This window comes from Hemitrygon akajei, chromosome 1 (assembly GCF_048418815.1).
Source record: "Hemitrygon akajei chromosome 1, sHemAka1.3, whole genome shotgun sequence".
Taxonomy (NCBI): Eukaryota; Metazoa; Chordata; class Chondrichthyes; order Myliobatiformes; family Dasyatidae; genus Hemitrygon; species Hemitrygon akajei.
The window spans coordinates 219093738-219116038 of record NC_133124.1 but is presented as its reverse complement, the minus strand read 5'-3'; the positions used below and the strand labels follow the sequence as shown (position 1 = coordinate 219116038).

General features: G+C 40.4%; 1 protein-coding gene across 5 annotated transcripts in view; it reads left to right on the top strand.

The window, feature by feature from the left end:
- polb (polymerase (DNA directed), beta) overlaps positions 1 to 22301 on the top strand; it is a 113658-nt gene that overhangs the window by 52023 nt on the left and 39334 nt on the right. For 3 of the 5 annotated variants that reach the window (XM_073061608.1, XM_073061600.1, XM_073061593.1), the window contains exon 11: positions 2215 to 2301. In XM_073061608.1, the coding sequence (XP_072917709.1) occupies positions 2215 to 2301 (87 nt within the window). Of the gene's footprint in view, positions 1 to 2214; positions 2302 to 9473; positions 12608 to 22301 lie in introns of those variants that run through there. The other 2 variants (XM_073061625.1, XM_073061617.1) reach the window with 2 other exon arrangements.

Sequence of the window (22301 nt, the reverse complement as noted above, 5' to 3'; positions counted from 1 at the left end):
GTGTTGCTTGGATTTCCAGCATCTGTAGATTTTCTCTTGTCGTGATTCACTATTTAGACATTTTGCTCTTTTACTGTCTAAATTGAAAGTATTAGAATCTTTTCTACTAGGGCATAGGCTGCTGATAGCATTTCACCAGATTCCTCTGTCTAAGGCCAGTCTTTCAAAATCCAGGTGTAGCCCATCTATATGTCTCCGAGGTGAAGATACTTTCTGTTCCAGGGATGAGGTCTTTGGAGCTTCTTTTGGTGTTTCTGTAGCACCCATACCCACCCCACTTCCTTTTGCAGCCAGGCTTGGGAGCATCATATTAGAATGCATTGTAGTTTTTCACATGTTAGCTAGAGTAAAGGGCAACTTGGATACACTGGATATACAACATGGTGTATTAGTGTAGAGAGAGGAAGTAATTATTATCTTCATAATGTAATTTTGGAAAAGTACAAAAAACTCTATTTTCATTTTGGAATGCCTCTTAAAGCAGCACTATCAGGCAGTGATGTCAGATTGCTTCCCTAATCATTCTCTAGAATAGGAAAGGGCGTGGGCTATTTCGCAGATGCTTGCCTCACCTGAAAAGAGAATATGTTAGTTCAGTGGGAGAATGGTTACACAGGAACCATAGAACCACAGAACATTACAGCACAGAAACAGGCCTTTGGCCCTTCTTGGCTGTGCCGAACCATTTTTCTGCCTAGTCCCACTGACCTGCACCTGGCCCATATCCCTCCATACATCTCTCATTCATGTACCTGTCCAAGTTTTTCTTAAATGTTAAAAGTGAGCCCGCATTTACGACTTCATCTGGCAGCTCATTCCACACTCCCACCACTCTCTGTGTGAAGAAGATGTTCCCTAATGTTCCCTTCACCCTTAACCCATGTCCTCTGGTTTTTTTTTTATCCCTTAGCCTCAGTGGAAAAAAGCCTGCTTGCATTCACTCTATCTATACCCATCATAATTTTATATACCTCTATCAAGTCTCCCCTCATTCTTCTACGCTCCAGGGAATAAAGTCCTAACCTATTCAACCTTTCTCTGTAACTCAGTTTGTCAGGTCCCGGTAACATCCTTGTAAACCTTCTCTGCACTCTTTTAACCTTATTAATATCCTTCCTGTAATTTGGTGACCAAAACTGTACACAATACTCCAAATTTGGCCTCACCAATGCCTTATACAACCTCATCATAACATTCCAACTCTTATACTCAATACTTTGATATATAAAGGCCAATGTACCAAAAGCTCTCTTTTCTACCCTATCTACCTGTGACACCACTTTTAGGGAATTTTGTATCTGTATTCCTAGATCCCTCTGTTCCACTGCACTCCTTAGTGCCCTACTGAGGAGTGAGGTAATTTAAACTGGATCTTTGGATGATCCTCAATGTGGCCTTCTCAAGATATAATTTGGTTTGGTGATCTTGCGCCATATGCATATTTCTGTTATTTACCCTTGGGTGTTATTTCTTTCAATGTTCTACACCTTCTGTAAACTCAGTGTGCAACTGCAGTTTATTGAATTAACACCAGCTATCACTGTTAGCAAAGTTATGGAGAGCAAAAGAGATGCCTACCCAATATCCAAATGAATTGTGAAAAAAGACTCAGCAATACTAAAAATTAGTTTTATTTTAAATTTGCATTGTAGTTGAAGAAAGCATTAGCATAATGCTTCAGAGTACCAGTGACCTGGGTTTAATTCCCATCACTGCCTGTGAGGAGTTTGTATATTCACCCCATGACTGTGTATGTTTCCTCCAGCTGCTCTGTTTCCCTCCCACAGTCCAAAAGTAGTACCGGTTGGTAGGTTAATTGGGCATTGTAAAGTGTCCTGTGATTAAGCTGGGAATAAATTGGGCGATTGCTGAGTGGTATGGCTCCAAGCACTGGAAGGGGCTATTTTGCGCTGTTTCTCAAAAAAATAAAATAAATTTTGAGTTCTATAGGAATAAATTGAAGAACATGGTGATTAAGAATGAGGTGCAAGTGTGCTGGTTTATTAGATTAGAGTTACTTATTAATCACATGTACATTGAAACATGCAGTAAAAATTTATGTTGTTTATCTGATGATGTGCTGGGAGAGTTTCGCCTCAAATTATTGATTGATGTAAATAAATTTGTTCTTGCAAACTAAATATTCTTAATAGCAAAATGGAATAAGGAATCACCACAGCTTAATTGCTGAGATTGTTGTTTGATCTTTTTCAGCCAAAGCTGCTTAATAAAGTTGTGGAGTGTCTGGAAGCAATAAATTTTGTCACCAACACACTTTCCAAGGGAGATGCCAAATTCATGGTAAGTAATATTTTTCCAGATTCCAAAATTAGATAATGATATACAAATGCTGAAGGGTTTAGCTTGGAACTTTCTGTTGTATGTTGTGGAAAAATTAACTTTGAATGACCTCTTTAAGTGTTTTTGTAGGCTGGTATCTATTCTACATTATGCCTTTGGTATTTTGCCTTTTTAATTACCTAACATGTAGAACAGTACAGTAAAGAACAGGCCCTTTGACCAACAGTATAGTACTGAACTAACTAAACTAGTAATCAAATGCCCAATTAAACTAATCATTTCTGACAACTCAATATCCATATCCTTCCATTCCCTACCTATCTAAGAGCCTCCTGAATATCTCTGTTGTTTTTGCCTCTACAAATTACCCAAGTCAGTACATTCAGGCACCTACCACTCTCTGTGGGGGATAAAAAAAAACTTGCCTCTCACATCTTTGAATTTACTCTCTCTTAACTTAAATGCATGCCCTCTGGTATTAGACATCTCTGGGGGAAAAAGATACTGGGCATTGACTCAGTGCCACTCATAATCTTATAAACATCGAATCGATCTCATCTTAGCCTCCACTGCACCAGTGAAAACAACCCAAGTTTGTCCAGTGTTTCCTTACAACACATGGCCTGTAATCTACTCAGCATCCTGGTAAACCTCTTCTGCACCCTCCCCAAAGCCTCAACATCCTTCCTATTATGGGGTGACCAGAAATGAATACAATACTCCAGATGTGGCCTAATGCTTTATAAAGATGCAAAATTACTTCCTGATTCTTGAACTCAGTTTCTTTGACTAATAAAGGCAAGCATGACCTATGCCAACTTTACCATGTTATCAACCTGTGTAGCCACTTTCAGGGAGCTATCAACTTGGACCCAGAATCCCTCTGCTCATCAACACTGTTATGGGTATTGCCATTAACAGTGTACTGTCACTTTACATTTGTTCTCCCTGGATGCAACACTTCACATTTGGCTGGGTTAAACTCCATCTGCAACTGATCTATATCCTGCTGTATCTTTTGCCAGTCTTCTGTGCTATCCACAACACCACCAATCCTGGTATCATATGCACACTTACTAACCCATGTATCTATGTTTTCATCCAGATCATTTTTATATATCACAAATAACAGACATCTAATACAGAACTCTATAGAACATCACAGACCTCAAATCAGAATGACTTCCATCAACCACTATGGGCAAGTCAATTCTGAATCCATGAAAGGCCTTGTCAATTGCCTATCTTAAAATCAACATAGATAACACCCACAGCTCAATCACCCTCGTCACCTCATCAAAAAACTCAATCAAGTTAGTAAGACATGACTGGCCCCGCACAAGGTCATGCTGACTGACCCTAATTAAACTATGAGCTTCCAATCAACTCCTAAATCCTATTACTAAGAATCTTCACCAGTTATTTCCCAACCATTGATGTGTGCCTCACTGGTCTATTGTTTCCAGGATTATCGTTCTTGAATAACAGAACAAGAACAAGAGTGTATTAGCTACAAACCAGTCCTCTGGACCAAGCCTCTGGCTAGAGAGGACATGAAATACTTGGTCAAGGCCCCAGTAATCTCATCTCTCGACTTTTAGTAACCAGACATACAATATCTCATCAAGCCTTGGGAACTTATCCATCTTAATGGTTTTTAAGAGACCTCACACTACCTCCCCTTTGCAGTGTGCAAATTAGCATGCTTTATACTGATACATGCCCTTCTCCTTGGCAAATACTGATGCAGTGTACACATCCTCTGCCTCGAAGCACATGCCCCTTCTTTATCCTTGAGTGATGCGACTTGCTCTCTAGTTGTCTTCTTGCTCTTAATGTATGCAGAATTTCTTGGGATTTTTTTGTACTCCCACAAGCCAAAGGGACTTTGACTGTCTCTGCTGGACAAGATAAAGCAATGGGATCTGTTTCGGCTTAATTAAATAATGCATTCACCTGGCCTGCCAAATGTAACTTAAAAATATCACATGCATGTGAAGTACCAAGTAGCAATAAAATAATATAAATAATAGAGAGCAGTCAGGCTTGTTAGGAATGGTCAAGGAATGACGAGAAGAATGACAGAAAGACAGGGTGACTAGATCCATTCCTCTGCCTTCGATCTCTGTGACAGCAACTCATACACCTCAAACTTGTTGGTAAGCTTATTTAGCTTATAGGAATTAAATCTGTGGTTTGGAAATCCTTTGTGTTTTAGAATTCATTTGTAATTTAGAAATCTTTTGTAAGATAGAAATCATCTGAGTTTTAATTGTGTTTTAAGAAGTTTATTGAAACTTAAAAGTAAATGACTATGTTAGTTGTAAGTATATCATCCTTGCTAGAGCATGGTACCTCTACACTAGTGAGTACTGTATACTAATATCAACTATTAGTTGGTATTGGCAGATAAACTCACTGTGGAGCATCCACAGTGAAATGATCTAGCCTTGAAGAGTAGGTTGCTATAGTATAGCCTCCCTTTTTGCAAGGGTACCCATGCCTATCTATATTAGATAGGGCTTAAGATCTTCGTTTACTTCAGAACTTTGTGGACAGCAATCCAAATACCATCAAGAGCCTAATGTTTGAGGGGTAGTAACTGTTCGTGAACCTGTTGGTGTAGGTCCTGAGGTTCCTGTACCACCTCTCTGATGGCAGTAGTGAGAAGAGAGCATGGCCTGGATGGTGGGGTCCTTGATGGATGCTGCTTTCCTGTGACAGCACTCCTTGCAGATATGCTTAATGATGAGAAAGTCTTTACCCATCCTGGACTGGTGAACAATACACACAAAATGCTGCAGGAACTCAGGACTAGTCTGGAGAAAGGTCTGGGCTTGAAATGTTGACTGCTTATTCATTTCCATAGATGCTGACTGACTTGCTGAGTTCATCCAGCATTTTATGTGTGTTATTCTGGATTTCTAGCATCTGCAAAATTTCTTGTGGTATAATTTGCTTAATAATTGACAGTTTAGGAAAGATACCCGAATATTGATAAGGAACATGAACCCTTACTGAGTTGTGAGAGAGTGTGCTGTTACTCCTCTGCTTCAACCACAAAGTTGTTTTTATTTTAAGCTTTTCAACTCTTAGAATTCAGAACTTATTTAAATCTTACATCCATCCCATAACATGAGGGAGTATAAATCTTTGCGTTATGACTCCGTTGCAATGTGCAGACACGTGAATTTAAAAGTCTAATGGCTTGTAGAAAGAAGCTGTCCCGTAGCCTGTTGGTCCTGGCTTTAATGCCGCAGTAGCATTTGCCAGATGGAAGCAGTTGAAACAGTTTGTGGTTGGGATGACTGGTGTCCCCGATGATCTTCCAGGCCTCCTTTCTGGACCTGCGGCTATAAATTTCCTCGGTGGAGGAAAGTTTACATCCACAGGTGCGCTGGGCTGTCCATATCACTCTTTGCAGTGCCCAGTGAGCAAGGTTGGTGCAGTTTCTGTACCAGGCGGTGATACAGCTGGTCAATATGCTCTCAATGGTGCTCTTGTAGAAGGTCTCGAGGATTTGGGGGCCCATGCCGAACATAAATCCCAATAGTAACCCTCGGGCTCCTGTTGGTCGCTGGAGGCGAAGGCTGGAGCCACACACTGAACTATTTATACAAGGCTTCAGGTTTGGGTAGACCCAGACTGATTTTTGGGGAACATGTCTTCAATGCACTTCTAAATGAAGTTTTTGACCGCTTCAGTGTATTTGGAGAAGTTCTCAGCTCGAAATGACTCCCAGGTGATGCTATCAAAGCAGTCTTGTAACATTGAGTCTGATTGGTTGGACTAGCAGTGGTTAGTGTTCACTATGGCTGCATCCTGCTTCAATTTCTGCTTGTAGGTGGGTAGGAGTAAGATGGAGGAATAGTCAGACTTCCCATATTTCTCAATTTCTCAACAGTCAGACTTTCTTCATTGCTAAGAACTTGATTTAACTTAGCTAGGGTCATTTTTAATGTTTTAAACTTGGATTAATGCTTTTACCTATGTTTCAGAATCTTAAGTTTCATAAATCCTTCCCAGTAGTCAGCACTATATTAGCAATACACCCAAAATGTGATGGTGATCCGTTGGAGCTTAAAAGAGTTCAGAAGGAACTCAGAGTACAGATAAGGGGGGCAAAGGAGCAGTATAGGAGGAAGCTAGAACAAAAGCTGCAGAAAAAAAGCATGAAGGAGGTGTGGGATGGGATGAAGATCATCACCGGATGCGGTGCAAAGCGGGGGGCAAACATAAGTGGAGATGTGGAGAAAGCGAACCAGCTGAACAATTTCTTCAATAGGTTCGACAGCACAATCTCATCCTCACCGCAGAACTCCACACCAGGCTTACTTCCTTCACAGGAAAATAGCCACTCACAGGAGACCTTGCCCACGCCCAGGATTACGGCTGCACAGGTGGAAGGTCAACTGAGGAAGATCTGTACCAGCAAGGCGGCGGGACCGGATGGAGTTTCCCCACGATTACTGAGGGCCTGTGCGACTGAGCTGGGAGAACCACTACAGCGCATCTTCAACATGAGCCTGGTGCAGAGAAGAGTACCCAGACAGTGGAAAACATCCTGTATTGTCCCGGTACCGAAGAAACCACAACCAAAGGAGTTGAATGACTTCAGACCTGTTGCCTTGACGTCGCACGTGATGAAGACCATGGAGCGGCTGATAATACAGAATCTGAGGCCACAAACCAGGCACGCCCAGGATCCTCTTCAGTTTGCGTATAAGGAGAAGGTGGGAGTGGAGGATGCTATCACGTATTTGCTGCACAAATCCCTCTCTCACCTAGATGGGGTCAGTGGTGCTGTGAGGATTACATTCCTGGACTTCTCTAGTGCCTTTAACACCATCCAGCCCAAGATCTTAAGTCACAAACTAACGGAGATGGGAGTAGACTCTCACATGGTGGATTGGATAGTGGACTACTTGACAGAGAGACCTCAGTATGTGCGGTTGGGAGACTGTAGGTCTGACACGGTGGTCAGCAGCACAGGAGCGCCACAGGGGACCGTGCACTCTCCGGTCCTGTTCACCCTGTACACATCAGACTTCCAATATAACTCGGAGTCCTGCCATGTGCAGAAGTTCGCTGACGACACGGCCATAGTGGGGTGTGTCAGGAATGGACAGGAGGAGGAGTATAGGAAACTGATACAGGACTTTGTGATATGGTGCAACTCAAACTACCTGTGTCTCAATATCACCAAGACCAAGGAGATGGTGGTGGACTTTAGGAGACCTAGGCCTCATATGGAGCCAGTGATCATTAATGGAGAATGTTTGGAGCAGGTTAAGACCTACAAGTATCTGGGAGTACAGTTAGACGAGAAGCTAGACTGGACTGCCAACACAGATGCCTTGTGCAGGAAGGCACAGAGTCGACTGTACTTCCTTAGAAGGTTGGCGTCATTCAATGTCTGTAGTGAGATGCTGAAGATGTTCTATAGGTCAGTTGTGGAGAGCGCCCTCTTCTTTGTGGTGGCGTGTTGGGGAGGCAGCATTAAGAAGAGGGACGCCTCACGTCTTAATAAGCTGGTAAGGAAGGCGGGCTCTGTCGTGGGCAAAGTACTGGAGAGTATAACATCGGTAGCTGAGCGAAGGGCGCTGAGTAGGCTACGGTCAATTAGGCTATGGAAAACCCTGAACATCCTCTACATAGCACCATCCAGAGACAGAGAAGCAGTTTCAGCGACAGGTTGCTATCGATGCAATGCTCCTCAGACAGGATGAAGAGGTCAATACTCCCCAATGCCATTAGGCTTTACAATTCAACCGCCAGGAGTAAGATATGTTAAAGTGCCGGGGTTGATTGTATTTAATTTATCTAAGTAAACTACTTAAGAACTTTTTAAAAGCTATTATTAATGCTTTTTGAGAGAGTGATTTAGATGCATATCATATTTTTACTGAGTAATTTATGTAATTAGTTTTGCTAAAACAAGTGTATGGGACATTGGAAAAAATGTTGAATTTCCCCATGGGGATGAATAAATTATCTATCTATCTATCTATCTATCTATCTAAAATGCTGGAGGAACTTTCAAGCCAGGCATCATCTATGGAAAAAAGTACAGTTGATGTTTTGGCCTGACTACTTTTTTCCATAGATGATACCTGACCTGAAAGTTCCTCCAGCATTTTGTGTTGTGTTGGTCAGATTTCCAGCATCTGCAGATTTTCTCTTGTTCAGCATTATATAAGCACTTTTTTTTAACTTGACTTTCAGAATGAGAAAAATTTTCTCCATATTTCAGCAAAATAAAAATGCTTTGATTGCTGTAATGCAGACGTGGATTAAGATAGCAATATACATTTATCACGCTCTTTGTTAGGTGCCTCCTGTATCTAATAAAGTGGCCACCGTGTGTATATTCATGGTCAGTTGCTTTAGCCCATCCACTTCAAGATTCGACATGCTGTGAGCTCGGAGATGCTCTTCTACACACCACTGTTGTGACATGTGGTTATTTGAGTTACTGTCACCATCCTGTCAGCTTGAACCAGTCTGCCCATTCTCATAGAAACTTAGAAAACCTGCAGCACAATACAGGCCCTTCAGCCCACAATGATGTGTTGAACAAGTACTTACTTTAAAAATTACCTAGGGTTGCCCATAGCCCTCTATCTGACTTCTCTCATTAACCAGGCATTTTCATTCACAGACCTGGATGTTTTTTGTTTCTCACACCATTCTCTGTAAACTCTAGAGACTGTTGTGCATGAAAATCTCAGGAGATCAGCTGTTTCTGAGATACTCAAACCACCCTGTCTGGCACCAACAATCATTCCACAGTCAAAGTCACTTAGATCGCTTTTCTTCCCCATTCTGATGTTTGGTCTGAACAACAAATGAACCTGTTGACCACGTCTGCATGTGTTTAAGCATTGAGTTGCTACCACGTGATTGGCTGATTAGATATTTGCATTAATGAGCAGGTGTACCTAATAAAGAGGCCACTCAGTGTACGTGCAATTTATCTGAATACTTAATGTTTTGTGGCCACCCGTGAGCAAGCAATTCTCAACGTTGTATGATTTGTAGACTCTTTGATAATAAATTAATCTTGAAACTTGTTAATTCTTTTGGAAAGCATTTTGGATTGAATAGTACCTTTCTGTCCATGTGGGCATGAGTAGCTTTTAAAGATGATTCTTCTATATCTTTGTTTTCAGATCGTTACTATGAATTCTACTCAATATGGTGTAATTCTTATTCTTAATCAGTTCAGCATGGTCAGGAATAATTTCATTCACTATCGTTCTGTGGATTCTGAGGTGGCAGAAGTGTCCTATGTATGATATGGAGACGCTGCCTCTGGTGAGACAGGTAATATTCAACAAGCAGCTGAGGATAGTACAGGATCCTTTCCTGAGACATGAGAAAACGATCCCCAAATGTTCCATTGCCATTTTGACTGGCCATGAACCAGACATTCTTTATAAGCCAGTGATGATGTTCAGTTTCTTTCAGGATACTTTGAGGACGTCTTTGAAACGTTTTCTTCATTTGCATGAAACTAAGCTAGTCTTTGGAGTGTGGTGTTAGGCATACAAACAATGTGGCCTGTTCAATTGTTCACTATCATATAAACAAATTTAAAGCATAGGATGTTATAGCATAGTACAGACCCTTTGACCCATGATGTTGTGTCAACCTTTTAATCTACTCTAAAATCAATCTAACTTTTCCCTCCTACGTAGCCCTCCAATTTTTATATCATCCATGTGCCCATCTAAGAATTTCTTAAATTCCCCTAATTTATCTGCCTCTACCACTAACCTTACATGCACCCAACATTCTCTATGTTAAAAAAAAAATGCCTACCTCTGACATCGGCCCTATATTTTCCTCCATCACGTTAAAATTAGAGAAGGCCTCTGTTGGTCAGGATTGATCATGGTTGTTGCATCCTAGCTGTCCAGATATGCAAGCCTGGGCAGTATAATATGGAGAGCAAGCTGTTGCCCATGTAGCAAGCAATCCTTCATTACACATCTGAGGAACCCAAAGGAATGGCAGTGTCACAGGAGTTGACAGTCATCCTTCAACTCAATGTAGGACTGCCTATGGGGCTCCAGCTCAAGATTTTTCCCTCAGGGTTTATTCCCAAAGCCTTCCCCATGAGTGGGTGTTGCTGCAAGGCAGTGGAGGTTTGAGATCAGAGTTTTTCTTCTCCTAGATGAGCTGCCTTCTGCTAGGTGAGACCCATCTGCTCAAAGCTACTAGTTTTAAGGCGCCAGTAATCCGCCTTTGCTCTTCTCCTGTAAGTGGAAACAGCTTTGCTGGGCTTAGTGCACATGAAGGCCAGGAGCTGGACTTGGTGGTCAGAGGCTATTTGAGGTACACGCTGTTGGGATCATTTAATAGGCTGTAAGAGCTTGTCCCCATTACCACCCCAGGCTATACAAAGTTAAGGAATCACCTTGAAATTATGCCCCTCATAATAGCCACCTTCCCCCAGGAAAAGGTTTCTGGCCATCCATTCGAACAATACCTCTTATTACCTAGTACACCTAACCTTGTGGGTGGATATAGAGCCAAAGAGCGCTAGAACACAGAAAGAGGTCTCTTGGACAACATAGTTTGTGCCAAACTGTTACTCTTCCTAGTCACTTTGACCATTTACAGTACATCTGTGAAATAAAATTAACCTAGTGTGCCTTGGCAATCATGTAAGTGACCTTTGGGTGTACTTTTGCATAATTGGAGTTTATTGAACTATCATTACACTGAATCACCCATCATCATCATACATAAGTTTTCTTTTTGCATGTAAGTACTTAGCACATACAAAGTGCAATTTAAAAAAAAATCTGTAACTCTTCTGAACCATTACTTCAAAAAGCTATCACGTCATGATTTTGAATATTCATAAGAAAACACACCTTGTCCCTCAACTTGTTACTTATAATCAAAGGGGCAATTTCTATGTTTCTCATTCCCCATCACCTCTTTTGATCAAAAACTATTTGACTTGGAGAAGTATAATTATGCAAAAATGTATTACAACTCAGGTAGATGTCGTTGGCCTTAAGTGTGAGTCTTGAAAGTTTACCACAAGCAATTTACTCATTTTCAAAGGGATTCAAGGGAAACTACCTTTCAGGAACCATTTTGTAACCCCCTTCAGAATTCTATACTTCAGTAATGAACATCTCTTGTTGTTCCAAGCTCTAGAGAATGTACCTGAACTTTCCTTACAGGACAGTCCTGATATTCCAAGAACCAGTTTGCTGCATTACATTTGAGGACATCTTGTTCCTGAATCAAAACTATAACTCTTACCCAAGACTCCAAAGTCTTGCATAACTGCAGAAAGATGTCTACTGATCATCTTCTTAATATTGCATTGCTCAGACCTCTCCTGAATAAACCTGAACAATGGGTGAGCTAACCAATCTATATGTTTCAACTGTTCCTATTTTGAGCCAAAGAGATGGAAAGCCTATTTTTTTCTTCATTATCGGCTTCATTATTGGGTAGTGATGGGCATTTCACCAGTTAAGCCAAAGGAAGCATCTTGCAGATATACTGAAAATAATCTTAGGAAATGTGGATTTTGTAGATAAATGTAGATAACAAATTTGATTTTTAAATATAAAAACAACTTGAATGTACTTGAGTATAAGCAACACCTTGTATTCTGACTGGGTAGCCTCTGCCGGATGCCATGAATAATGATTTCTCCTCTAGGAAACAAGTTACCCCTCCCCTCTTCCTCTATTCCCCTCTCTGACTTTTTAACCTCTTCTCACCTGCCTATTACTTTCCCCATTCCCTTCCTCCTTCCCTTTCTGCTATGGTCCACTCTGTCTCTTATCAGATTCCTTCTTCTCCAGTCGTCGACCTTACCTACCCTGCCCCCACTTTTTTTTATTCTGGCATTTTCACCCTTCCTTCTCAGCCCTGAAGAAGGATCTCAGCCCAAAACATTGACTATCAACTCATTTCCATAGATGCTGCCTGACCTGCTGAGTTCCTCCAGCATTTTGTGTGTGTTGCTCTGGATTTTCAGCATCTGTAGAATTTCTCATGTTTATAAGTTGAATGTGAATGTTCTATATATATTAAATATTCTGTGAATATGCTTGGAATTTAGCCTTAATTTGTTTTTTGCAGCCATTACCATTTATCAAAGGATAAATTTGCTGACAAACTTAAAAAAATTCCTGGCTGTCATGAATAAGTATGAAAGAGATTGACTTCACTGCTAGGAATTGACATCTTATAGAATATCGATCATTGTGTACTTGGCTCTTGTAGTCAGGGTAACTTTTGCTTTGTTTATTATAAGTGATTTTACACATCTGTTTTCAGAACATCTTGGCACAAAACCTGAGTACTGAAACTGCCTGTTATAACACTACGGTTTGAAAACATAGTTTACTAATACTTACATAAAATTGAATATGGTATGGAATCATGCCACCTGGCTCAACCAGTCCATGTTGGTGTTTATGTTCCACTCAAATTGCTATTTCATCTCTATGAGCATTCTTTTCTCCCTTGCCTGCTTCTCCAACTTCTCCTTAACTGTATCTCTACTATTCCTTTCATCTTTTTATCTGTAGTAGGGTGTTGCACGGTCTCATCCCTCTCACAATACAGCAGCTTTATTAGAACTTTCTAATGGATTTCTTGGTAACATGTATAATAGTTTTTGCCTCTGGCCAAGCCGTTTCCCAAGTGGGAACATTTTCCTAAATCCACTCAATCAAATTTTTCTAATATTTTTGAAGACTTCTATTAGTTTGTTCTTTGAAAAGAAAAGAAACCCTTGAAACAAATAGAGTTTAAGTAATTGCTAATCAATCTGCAGTCCTACAAAGGAATGTAAGAGGATGCACTTTGGGTTTCATCCAGATCTTTGAAATCAAGTCAGTAATATTTATCTCAAATTGCTTCCTGTTTGTAAACTGGCACCTCCATTTTCTCATTTCAGCCCTTGCTATTCTTTTAAATTTGAAGCACCTGATCTGAGGGGTGTTTTGAACTTATAATCACATGTTTGCCTCCTGCTTTTGAAGTAATCTGACAAGTGCGGTGAGGTTTCTGTAGGAGTGGCGGAACACGGCTGGTTTACACCTTAGAAGTCTGTTCATTGATCTTGGTTTAAGATCAGCATAAAAGACCCGTCTGTTCATCTGCTACTCTAATGGCTTTTGAAAACACAAGTTAGTTGACTGTATTCCTAAGGAGGTATGCAGTATATTTGGATATAAATATCAAAATTAATTTTTGTGTTAATTATAAGCACAATTACAGTGACTTCCAAGTAGAGATCTTATTATTTTGTCAGGATATTAAGTGAACTTGCTTCTCTTCATTTCATGGAGAGTGGAGGTGCAGGAAGGGTACCTGCACTTGCCCCACCATTAAAAATATTTATATAGTGCGCTGCCCACAGAAAGCAGCAAGAATCATCAATGACTCTCATCATCTGGGCCATGCTGTCCTCTTGCTGCTGCCATTAAGCAGGAGGTACAGGATTCTTAGGGGTCCCACACCATCAGGCTCTTGAACCAACTTGGATAACTTCACTCACCTGAACACTGTTTACAGGAACACATTATAACTCATGTGTTGTACGTGTTGATTGACCACAGCATCTGCAGTGTACTTTGTGTTCTCAATGTTATTTAATTTGTTTTTATTTGCACTATTAATTTTCTTCTGCACATTGGTTGTTTTGTCAGTCTTTTTTTATGTATAGTTTTTCATACATTTATTTATTTTCCTGTAAATGTCTGCAAGAAAATGAGTATATGGTGATACACACATACTTTGAAAATAAATTTACTTTGACGTATGACCAAATCTACATGTTATATTGAAACAGATAAACTATACAAGATATGGAGCGATTTAACAATAATCAGCTCTCTTCCCTGTTTTGAACTGTATAGTTATGTAAATGATGCTTGTGTTTGTCCATGCTCAGAGACTGAGCTCTGTCATTGTTGACTCTACCTGAACTGCATAAGATGATAGGTTGTATATTCAACATGGCAAGACAAGGGCCTCTACTTGCCTTTCCTGCACATTGTTGCCCTCCAGTGATGAGAACCCTTGAAATGTAGACTACGTACAGTGGGCATTAATACGAGCCTCTGGAAAAATACCATCCAAAGTATCTTTACAAAGTTCTCAATCAATATTAGCACCTTCATCATGGCCAATATCTTCTGTATTGACTCCTTAGTTCAATTGGGCAGATTGTGCCAATTGTTGCCTTACACCAGCTTCCCTGAACAGAATCTATTGCAAATACGAAGATGTTACCAATCATACAGAGCAAAAGGTTCGACCATGTAATCAAAGCTTCTTTGAAGAAATGCAGCATCCCCACTGAGTCCTGGGAATTTCTGTCCCATGACTGCTCAAAGTGGAGAAGCAGCAATAGGGACTGTTTGGAGTCCATTGAGAGCACCCAGAGGCCCTGAGTAAGTGGCAGAAGATAGATAGATAGATAGATAGATAGATACTTTATTCATCCCCATGGGGAAATTCAACATTTTTTCCAATGTCCCATACACTTGTTGTAGCAAAAACTCATTACATACAATACTTAACTCAGTAATAATATGATATGCATCTAAATCACTAACTCAAAAAGCATTAATAATAGCTTTAAAAAAAAGTTCTTAAGTCCTGGCAGTTGAATTGTAAAGTGAGTGGACCACTTCACAATTTATCCAGGTGCTTGCCCCTTCAGCCTGTATCATCAGTGGGAAAACTCTGCAGTTCCAATCTTGGTCTCATCAGCCAACTCAGAACCCAGAAACTGACTTGGAAATAAAACATCCTTTATCCTGCCTAGGAAGAAGTGGAACAGGTTTAACCCTTCCTCTTTATACACCTTTTTTGTGATTTCACCAACCAGGAGTACTTTTGGCTCTGGTGAAATCATTAAATCTAATACTTCAAATTGTCTCAGTAATAGATATGGTCTAGATTTTGAGTTCCCTTAATTCATCCTCCAGTCATTTCATGTCCTCATCAAACTTCAGTTCTCTCTCAACATCAGCTTTCTGCGATCCCATATCTCCACACACCCAACTTCTTCAATCTCCACCATCCACAATGATGTTTGTGTCCTGCATGCTATTCACACCTACAAGTTGTTCATTGGACCTACCCAGAGAGTTGCCATAGGCCATGTAATTTATGAGGTAAGTTAACTAACAAAATGATTTAGAAGCAACTTCTGCATTCTTCATAATTAGAAGGTATTTAGTGTTTTGGTCTTGCTTGATGTGACACTTTTAATCACTTTATAAGTGAATATATACTCAGTGGCCCTTTATTAGGTACAGGAGTGGAACCTGGTATGGTCTTCTGCTGCTGTAGCTCATCAACTTCAAGTTTCAACCTGCTGTGCATTCAGAGATGCCTTTTGGCACATCACTGCTGTAACACATGTTGTTTTCAGCTCCGTTCTCATGATATTAGCACCTAACACAAGAGTATGTGTTGGAACTGATTCTTTTTACCTTATGTCAATGATTTGGATGATGGAAGTGATGGCTTTGTTGCAAAGTTTGCAGACAATATGAAGGAAGTAATTTTGAGGAAGTAAAGAGGCTACAGAAGGACTTGGACAGATTAGGAGAATGGGCAAAGAAATGGCAGATGGAATATAGTGTTGAGAAGTAGTACTGAAAGGATTGACTGAGTTCTTGTGTAGGATTCCCTAAAGGTTAATTTGCAGGTTGAGTCCGTGGTGAGGAAGGCAAATACAATGTTAACATTCATTTCAAGAGGAATAGAATATAAAAGCAAGGATATAATGCTGAGACTTTATAAAGCACTGGTGAGGCTTCACTGGGAGTACTGTGAGCCAGTTTGGGCCCCTTAGAAAGGATGTGATGAAACTGGCGAGGATTCAAAGAAGGTTCACAAAAATTATCACGGGATTGAATGCCATGAAGAGTGTTTGATGGATTTGGGCCTATGTTCACTAGAATTCTGCAGAATCAGGGGTGAAACCTCATTGAAACCTATCGAATGGTGAGAGGCCTTGATAGAGTGGAAGTGGAGAGGATGTTTCCAGTGGTGGGAGGTCTAAGACCAGAGGACACAGCCTCGGAATAGAACGGAGATGAGGAGTAATTTCTTCAGCCAGACAGTGGTGAATTTGTGGAATTCTTTGCCACAGGCAGCTGTGGAAGCCAAGTCTTTATGTAAATTTAAGGCAGAGGTTGATAGATTCTTGTTTGGTTAGGGCATGAAAGGATACAGGGAGAAGGTGGGAGATTGGGGCTGAGAGGAAAATTGGATCAGCCATGATGAAATGGCGGAACAGACTCGATGGGCCAAATAGCATAATTCTGTTCTTATATATTATGGTCTTGTGTTCTAACTGCACTTAACTTTACACTGTGACTTTGTAGGTCTTGACAGCACATTAAGGGAATATTTACTGTAACGCACATATGTTATAAATTTAGAAACTTTGTCCCTCAGCCCACATCAAACTGCCCTCAACAAATTTTATAATGTTGCACATTTCTGCCATTAACACCTTTTTTGGATTGTAAGTGGCCAATTCAGGATTAAGGTAGAATGTTGTATAACAAAATTCAAAGCAAAATCTGCTGAAAATCTGAAATACAATTAGAAAATGCCAGAAACACTCAGCATGTTATAATGTTCTTGCAAAGTTCTTTTGATTTGAAATATTACTGTGTATTTATTTATAAACATTAGTTTATCTGTATGAAACCAGTTAAATTAGTATTTGCAGTGAAAGGTACTATTCAATTAGAAATGAGACAAAATTTGGATTTGTGAAATGTACTTTAAAATGATACCTTTTTTTGTATGAAACTGAATTTAGAATAATTTACCTAATGTGCTGCCTTCAGATTGTGGGAGTGACATATGATTAAAGATTACTTCAAAGCAGGGATATTTGTCGCATGGCTTGACTGAGTACACGTTTTTTGTTTTTATCTCATGTTAATATATATCAAGTGAATTACAATGTTGTGATAGCACAGAACAGTTCAGAACTTTACTGAACCAAGCAAGATTCAAATCCAGTTTAATATGTCTGCTTACTCCCTGTGGAACCATTCTAGCTTGTCAGCTTTTAAAAATGTTTTTATTAACCTACATCACTACTTTTTAGTGATTTCTGGATTCGTATCTGCACTTTAGGCTAATATATGAAGTTACCTTATTTTTCCTATAAAAACCTTACATTTATCCAAGTTCAAAGTTCAAAGTAAATTTATTCCTGAAGTACATGTGTCACCATACATAACCCTGAGATTGATTGTCCTGTGGGCATACTCAATAAATCCATTAGAATAATAACCATAACAGAATTAACGAAAGACCGCACCAACTTGGGCATTCAACCAGTGTGCAAAAGAATACAAACTGTACAAATACAAAAAAGAAAGGAACAATAATAAACAAGTAAGCAATAAATATTGAGAACATGAGATGAAGAGTCCTTGAATGTGAGTATAGGTGTGGGAACGTGGGGCAAGTGAAGTTGAGTGAAGTTATCCCTTTCGGTTCAAGAGACTGATGGTTGAGGGGTAATACTGTTCCTGTATGCTGAAGATTATTTGCATATTACACTTTCTTCAAGTTTATTAACATGAACCTATATCTTTATGCAGACTGCTTAAGTGGTAATTGTACCAGCTCCCTGGTTTACTAGTATCCACAAATTTTGAAATTATATATTATCCATTACTCAACTGAATTACTTCCATCAAACTCTTCTGTTTGCTTTGATTGTGCTCAGCTTGCTTCCATTTCTTCTACTTATCCATTGACCCCATATTCTGTTACCTATTCCAAGTTTTCACCAGGACTGCCATTCAGAACTTATGAACTTCTCCTGATCATCATTATGTGTCATATTGTATGACGTAGGGCTGTCATGGTCTCATGACCGTGATTATTCTTGGCAATTTTTTTCTACAGAAGTGGTTTGCCATTGCTTTCTTCTGGGCAGTGCCTTTACAAGACGGGTGACCCCAGTCATTATCAATACTCCTTAGAGAGTGGTTGCATAACCAGGACTTGAGATATCAACCAGCTGCTTATGTGACTATCCACCATCTGCTCCCATGGTTTCATTTGACCCTGATCAGGGGAGGGAGTGTGGGCTAAGCAGGTGCTACACCTTGTCCCAGGGTGACCTGCAGGCTAGCAGAGAGAAGGAGCACCTTACAGCTTATTTGTTGAGGCTGTATCTCCACCCTGCCACCTTACAACTATTATTTCAAGTTCTTTTTCTTAGTATTTTTGATTTGTTGGGAAAATTCTAACTCAATTTCATATGACATTCATAAAAAGGTTCCATATTAACTGATGAGCCACTTAAATGCTCTTTGTCTCAGAAATTTCTTGTCAGCCTAACTAGTCCATATTTTAGTATTTAGGCAAAGATGAAAAGATAAAATTCGAGAACACAAAAATGTTTACAAACTCCTTCTGATTCTTTGTGGCTGTTTTATAAAATCAATGTAGAGGTAAGCATTTAAATAAAAGCAAAATATTGAAAAATTTTAATTAGAATCTCCAGAGTATAAACAGTTCAATGCTTAAGCTTTCAAAATTACCACCTTAAATTGTTGCATTCCTCCTAGTGAAGGAGTTCCTGCAATGTTTTTGGTTAGTTAATTCCAGAATTTAAATCTAGTGATGGAACATAGCCATATGTTTTATTGTGAGGATGGTATTAACATGGATGGAATCTACAAGTGGTGATGTTTCCACACACTTGCTTACCCTGGTCTAGGTTGTAAAAGTCACAGCTTTTTGTAGAGTCATCTTCTACTTTGCCATTTGGTTCAGTAATTCTAAATAGGAAACCCCTAAGTATAGCTTTCCATTTTCACAGCGGGGCCTAGGGCTGCTGAGAATTTGTGATAGTTTTAGGTTGAATTGTGAGCATAAGATCATCACAGTGTAGATATGCCAACCTCCACAGCGCTACCATTAAAAAAAAATTGTAGAAATGGCTTTTGGAGAGTGAAGACATGTTAGTACATAATGAAGGATTATTTTAAACACTAGACCATATGAAACTGAGTTGTGAAAGCTCAAACTTGTTTCATCATTTGGAGTCCTTGCACTCATTCCATAGTCTGAGGATTCTAATTTACGTGTATGTTCAAATGCACCAAATTCGTGCTGTAAATGTTTGGGAATATTACTGTGGTACTGAATAAAAGATATCAAATGACTATTACTATCTGTGAAAATAGAAACAAAATTATCATTTCAGTCATAGAGTCACAGACCACTACACAACAGAAGCAGGCCCTTTGGTCCTCTGTGCTGAATCATTATTCGACCTAGTCCCATTGAACCGTACCTGGGCCATAGCCCACCATACATCTCTCATCCTTGTACTTATCCAAAGTGGCCCTCCATTGGTTGGGGTCAATCGAGGATGTTGCATCTCCGCTGTCTGTATGATACACAAGCCAGTCTGCAAGCCAGAGCAGTACGATATGGAAAACAAATGTAGCAGGCTTCTCCTCTCCATGCAACTGATGGATCCAAAGGCAATGCAGAGACCGGTACAGTTTGGCACCAGCATTGTTGCAGAAATTGCTGATCAATGTAGGTCTGCCTTAGGGACTCCAGCTCCAGATTTTTAACTCCTGAAGGCTTCCCCATGAGTGGGTACAGTTGCAAGGCAGTGGAGATCAGGATTTTCCTTCTCCTGGATGAGCTATCAACAACAGCTGATGAGCCCTATCTGCCCGAAGCAGCTGGTTTTAAGGCTCCTTTGCCACTTCTTGTATCAGTAGAAATGGTTCTGCTGGGCTTAGTAGCTAAGCCACACGTAAAGTTCAGGACCTAGACTTGGTTGTCAGAGGCTGTTTGAGATGCACACCATTGGGAGCATTTACTACCCCTGGCTATAACAAACATGACCTTAAAAGGAAGGTTATTACCCAGTTATTTTAAATTTTTGCTGGCCTGCTTAGTGAATATCTCCGACATTTTCTGGTTCATTTCTGATACTGCAGTGTTTTGCTTTTGAAATGGCTTGAACATTCATGCTGCTTACAAGCCCAAAGGCATGCGATGATTTATGAAAAACTTAAAAAAGAAAATGTACCTGTTCCTCTGTTTCTGCGAAAAAACGTGGGAGTGGGAGGAATGAATGGAAACTAAAGAATCAGTACAGCTGCTGGCATGCCAGAGGCAATGGCTCTGTAAGCAAATCAAACTAGAAAATTGTTGTGTTCTCACCTTTTGAAATTTGCCATCTATGACTGACTGTGCTTAATATGGTTATGCAGTTTTCTGATGGAGCTTTTAATGTGTTTAACATAATGTGTGCAGCACAGTACAGGTCCTTCGGCCCACAATGTTGTGCCGACCCTTAAACCCTGCCTTCTATATAACCCCCCACCTGAAATTCCTCCTCAGGAATTCTCAGAAGTCCTCAGGAGTCTGTGGAGATTCGGCATGACATCAAAGACTTTGACAAACTTCAGTAAGTGTGTAGTGGGGAGAATATTTACTGGCTGCATCACAGCCTGATATGGAAACACCATTGCCTTTGAATGGTAAATCTTACAAAAGGTAGTGGATTTGGCCCTGACCATTATTGATAAAGCCCTCCTCACCACTGAACACATCTACATAAAATGCTGCTGTAGGAAAGCAGCACCCGAAATCAGAGATCCCTACTACCAAGGTCCTGCTGTCTTCTCATTGCTGCCATAAGGTAAAAAGAACAAGTGCCTCAGCACACACACACCCAGGTTGAAGAACAGTTACTACCCCACAATCATCAGGCTCTTGAATGAAAGGGGTTAACTACATTCAACTTCATTTGCCCATCATTGAAATGTTCCCACAACCAATGATCTCACTTTCAAGGACTCTTTATCTCATTATAGAAACATAGAAAACCTATGCCTATACAGGCCCTTCAGCCCACAATGCTGTGCTGAACATGTACTTACTTTAGAAATTACCTAGAGTTACCCATAGCCCTCTATTTTTCTAAGCTCCATGTACCTATCCAGGAGACTCTTAAAAGACGTTATTGTATCTGCCTCTGCCACTGTAACCGGCAGCCCATTCCACACACTCACCACTCTCTGCGTAAAAAAAACTTACCCCTGACATCTCCTCTGTACCTACTTCCAAGCATCTGTGCCCCCTTGTGGTAGCTATTTCAACCCTGGGAACAAGCCTCTGACTATCCACACGATCAATACCTCTTATCATCTTATACACCTCTATCAGGTCACCTCTCATCCTCTGCCGCTCCAAGGAGAAAAGGCTGAGTTCACTCAACCTATTCTCATAAGGCATGTTCCCCAATCCAGGCAACATCCTTGTAAATCTCATCTGCACTCTTTCTATGGCTTCCACATCCTTCCTGTAGTGAGGTGACCAGAACTGAGCACAGTACTGCAAGAGGGGTCCGTCCTATATAGCTGTAACATTACCTCTTGGCTCTTGAACTCAATCCTACGGTTGATGAAGGCCAATGCACCATATGTCTTCTTAACCACAGAGTCAACCTGCACAGCAGCTTTGAGTGCCCTATGGACTCGGACCGTAAGATCCCTCTGATCCTCCACACTACCAAGAGGCTTACCATTAATACTATATTCTGCCATCATATTTGACCTACCAAAATGAACCACCTCACACTTATTTGGGTTGAACTCCATCTGCCATTTCTCAGCCCAGTTTTGCATCCTATCGATGTCCCACTGTAACTTCTGACAGCCTTCCACATTATCCACAACACCCCCAATCCTTGTGTCATCAGCAAATTTCCTAACCCATCCCTCCACCTCCTCATCCAAGTCATTTATAAAAATCACGAAGAGAAAGGGTCTCAGAACAGATCCCTGAGGCACACCACTGGTCACCAGCCTCCATGCAGAATATGACCCATCTGCAACCACTCTTTGCCTTCTGTGGGCAAGCCAGTTCTGGATTCACAAAGCAATGTCCCCTTGGATCCCATCCCTCCTTACTTTCTCAATAAG